The sequence below is a fragment of the Tarenaya hassleriana genome, unplaced genomic scaffold (genome assembly GCF_000463585.1).
Source record: "Tarenaya hassleriana unplaced genomic scaffold, ASM46358v1 Cleome18, whole genome shotgun sequence".
NCBI lineage: Eukaryota > Viridiplantae > Streptophyta > Magnoliopsida > Brassicales > Cleomaceae > Tarenaya > Tarenaya hassleriana.
In genome coordinates this window covers 1,378,183-1,381,074 of record NW_010965216.1, presented here as the reverse complement: position 1 = coordinate 1,381,074, position 2,892 = coordinate 1,378,183, and the positions used below count along the sequence as shown (strand labels likewise).

Sequence of the window (2,892 nt, the reverse complement as noted above, 5' to 3'; positions counted from 1 at the left end):
TGAACCGGCTTGATGATGCTAGATCAATTCTATCAGAAGTTCCGAAAGTGGAGCCTTTCCCCGAGTCTTGCTCGCAAAAACGATTTTGCGGGATGCTTTGTGAAGCTTATACACATTTCGTCAAATCCCGGATCGATTTGGCACTAGGAAGGTGAGTTTAGGAGGGAAAAAACCCTTTAAAAACCCGAAGTTGATGGATAGATTTTATAAGGTATAATACTTGCAGGTTCGAAAGTGCAGCTACAGCTTCTGCCAAAGCTGTTGAACTGGATCGACGAAACTACGAAGTTTCTACGCTGGCCAATACCGTCACTTTGGTTACTAGTGCACGTAACCGTGGCAATGAGCTCTATAGATCGGAAAGATATACAGAAGCATCTACAGCTTACGAAGAAGGCCTTAGACATGATCCTACCAACTCGGTGTTGTATTCTAACCGGGCAGCTTGTTGGTTTAAGCTCGGGAAGTGGGAACGTACCATCGAAGACTGTGATCAAGCACTGAATTTTCAACCGAACTACACTAAGGCATTGCTTCGAAGGGCTGCCGCAAACAGCAAGGTAAAAGAAAGAGCTAATGCTTCATATTCCTTATCATGAGTTGAGAGTGTTTTCTTCATATGGGGGCTGTTTGTAGTTGGAGAGATGGGGAAATGCAGTGATGGATTACGAGGCAGTGAGGAGAGAACTGCCAGACGATAAGGAGATTGCCGAGTCACTGTTTCACGCACAAGTTGCTCTGAGAAAATCCCGAGGGGACGATGTTTCCAACATGAGATTCGGCGGGGAAGTGGAGGAAATCTCCAGTCTTGAACAGTTCAAAGCTGCAGTATCTTTGCCTGGAGTTTCGGTCGTGCACTTCATGAAGGCATCCGATGATCAGTGCAAGGAGATATCTCCATTCGTCGATGCTCTCTGCATCCGATACCCGTTCTTGAACTTCCTCAAGGTATAATGTAGAGAGAAAACACACGAAACAAGAAATCTCCTGTTGGATTCAGACAAGTTTCTTGAAACGTGATCTGTTGTGTGTTTTCAGGTGGATATCGATAAATGGACGGAGATAAGTAGAGAAGAGAATGTGAAGGTAGTGCCAACGTTCAAGATTTACAAGAACGGAAACCGGGTTAAGGAGATCATCTGCCCTAACCGCGAAGTCCTGGACTACTCTGTGAGATATTACAGCCTTTGAGAAGCTCGAAAAGAAAAAAGACCGTCTCTTCTGGTTTGGCTCTTTGGACGATTCGTTCATTCATTCTTTTTCCGAGCTCCCGAGCCTCCGATCTCTCGCTGTACAGAGAACGTTAGATCGGATTCAGCTCGGGTTGGCTCCGGTTTTTTTGATTAGCAACAGATGATAGGTGATATTGTGTACATAAGAGGAGGAGGTGATGTATAGAAGAGGTCATAGAAAGCGTTAGATGGAAAATAAAGGGTCCAAAAAAAAAGAGCATTTTTTTATGCTCTTTCATTCTTCTTATAATTTTTTCATCAAAATAATAAAAAAAATGTTCCTTTCTCTTTTTGTGATTGTTTAGTTTTTTTTAATAGTGTTGTTATTAGTCCGAGTAATGTGTATGTATATATATGTATGTGTATATTTTTATTATTTAATTTTTTATTTTATTAATTTATTTATTATTTATTAATTTTTTATTTAATTCTGGCGTGATGTTGGTGTGACGATGATTATGAGAGATTTTTAAATTTTTCGTCAATCACATAGTATTTCTGTTTGTCTATATGATTATTTGAAATTAGAGATTTTTTTGTGAATAATTTAAAAATATGAGATTTGTTTTGAAATAAACCAATTGTACATAGTATTTTTTTTTAGCTTAAAAAAAATATAGGTTTGTGTATTTTTCGGTAATTACCCTTGAAATTTTAAGGATTTATCTAATTTTTGTATAATATAATACTTAATGTAAATATTTTAGCCGCCTAACAACAAATTGTATAACCATTTTGGTCCATGTAACATAGTTTATATTAGGAAGAATCGCCGTAAAATACCTGTACTTTTTTCTATTCTCAATTTAATACCTGTATTTTTTAAATTACTGAATAATACCTATACAATTGGTTTTTTTCCAAATAAATTCTATACTTTTAAATTATTGGCAAAAAATTACCTACCGTCAAATAACCGCCACGTAGACAAACGGAAATCCTACGTGACGACAAAATTCTCAACATCTCTCCTAATCATCGCGCCATGTCATCGCCACGTCAGAAATTAAATAAAAAATAAATAATTAATAAATATATGTATGTATGTATATATATATATATATGTATTGATATATATATATATATTGATATATATATATTGATATATATATGTGTGTATATATATGTATATTTATATATGTATTGGTATATATATATATATATGTGTGTTTATATGTATGTAAATATATGTATGTATATATGTGTATGTATATGTGTATATGTATATATATTTATGTTTATATATATGTATTAATATATATATATGTGTATTTATATGTATGTATATATATATGTATATATATGTGTGGATGTGTATATTTATATACGTATATATATGTACATGTGTATATATATGTGTATGTGTATATGTGTATGTATATGTGTATTTTTATTATTTATATATATGTATATTTATGTGTATGTATATATATATTTATATATGGTATATATGTGTGTGTGTTTATATGTATGTATATATGTGTATGTATATATTTATATACGTATATATATATATATATGTGTGTATGTGTGTGTCTTATCTCAAAAGATCATCAAATAGCTTATCTCTCTTATCCTCTATTAATCCTCGTTCCATAAACTAATCTTGACCACTGACAGAAGATGGCGTTCGATGGAGTGGAAACAGGCACGGTCACCT

General features: G+C 33.6%; 1 protein-coding gene across 1 annotated transcript in view; it reads left to right on the top strand.

Annotated features, from left to right (window-relative positions):
• Nucleotides 1–1,453, top strand: part of LOC104810439 (TPR repeat-containing thioredoxin TTL1) — a 2,877-nt gene extending 1,424 nt beyond the window's left edge. Inside the window, exons 4-7 of the mRNA XM_010536740.1 lie at nt 1–151; nt 227–560; nt 637–948; nt 1,039–1,453. Coding sequence (XP_010535042.1) covers nt 1–151; nt 227–560; nt 637–948; nt 1,039–1,191 — 950 coding nt within the window. The 3' untranslated portion in view covers nt 1,192–1,453. The remainder of the gene's footprint in view (nt 152–226; nt 561–636; nt 949–1,038) is intronic.
• The last annotated feature ends 1,439 nt before the right edge of the window (nt 1,454–2,892 follow it).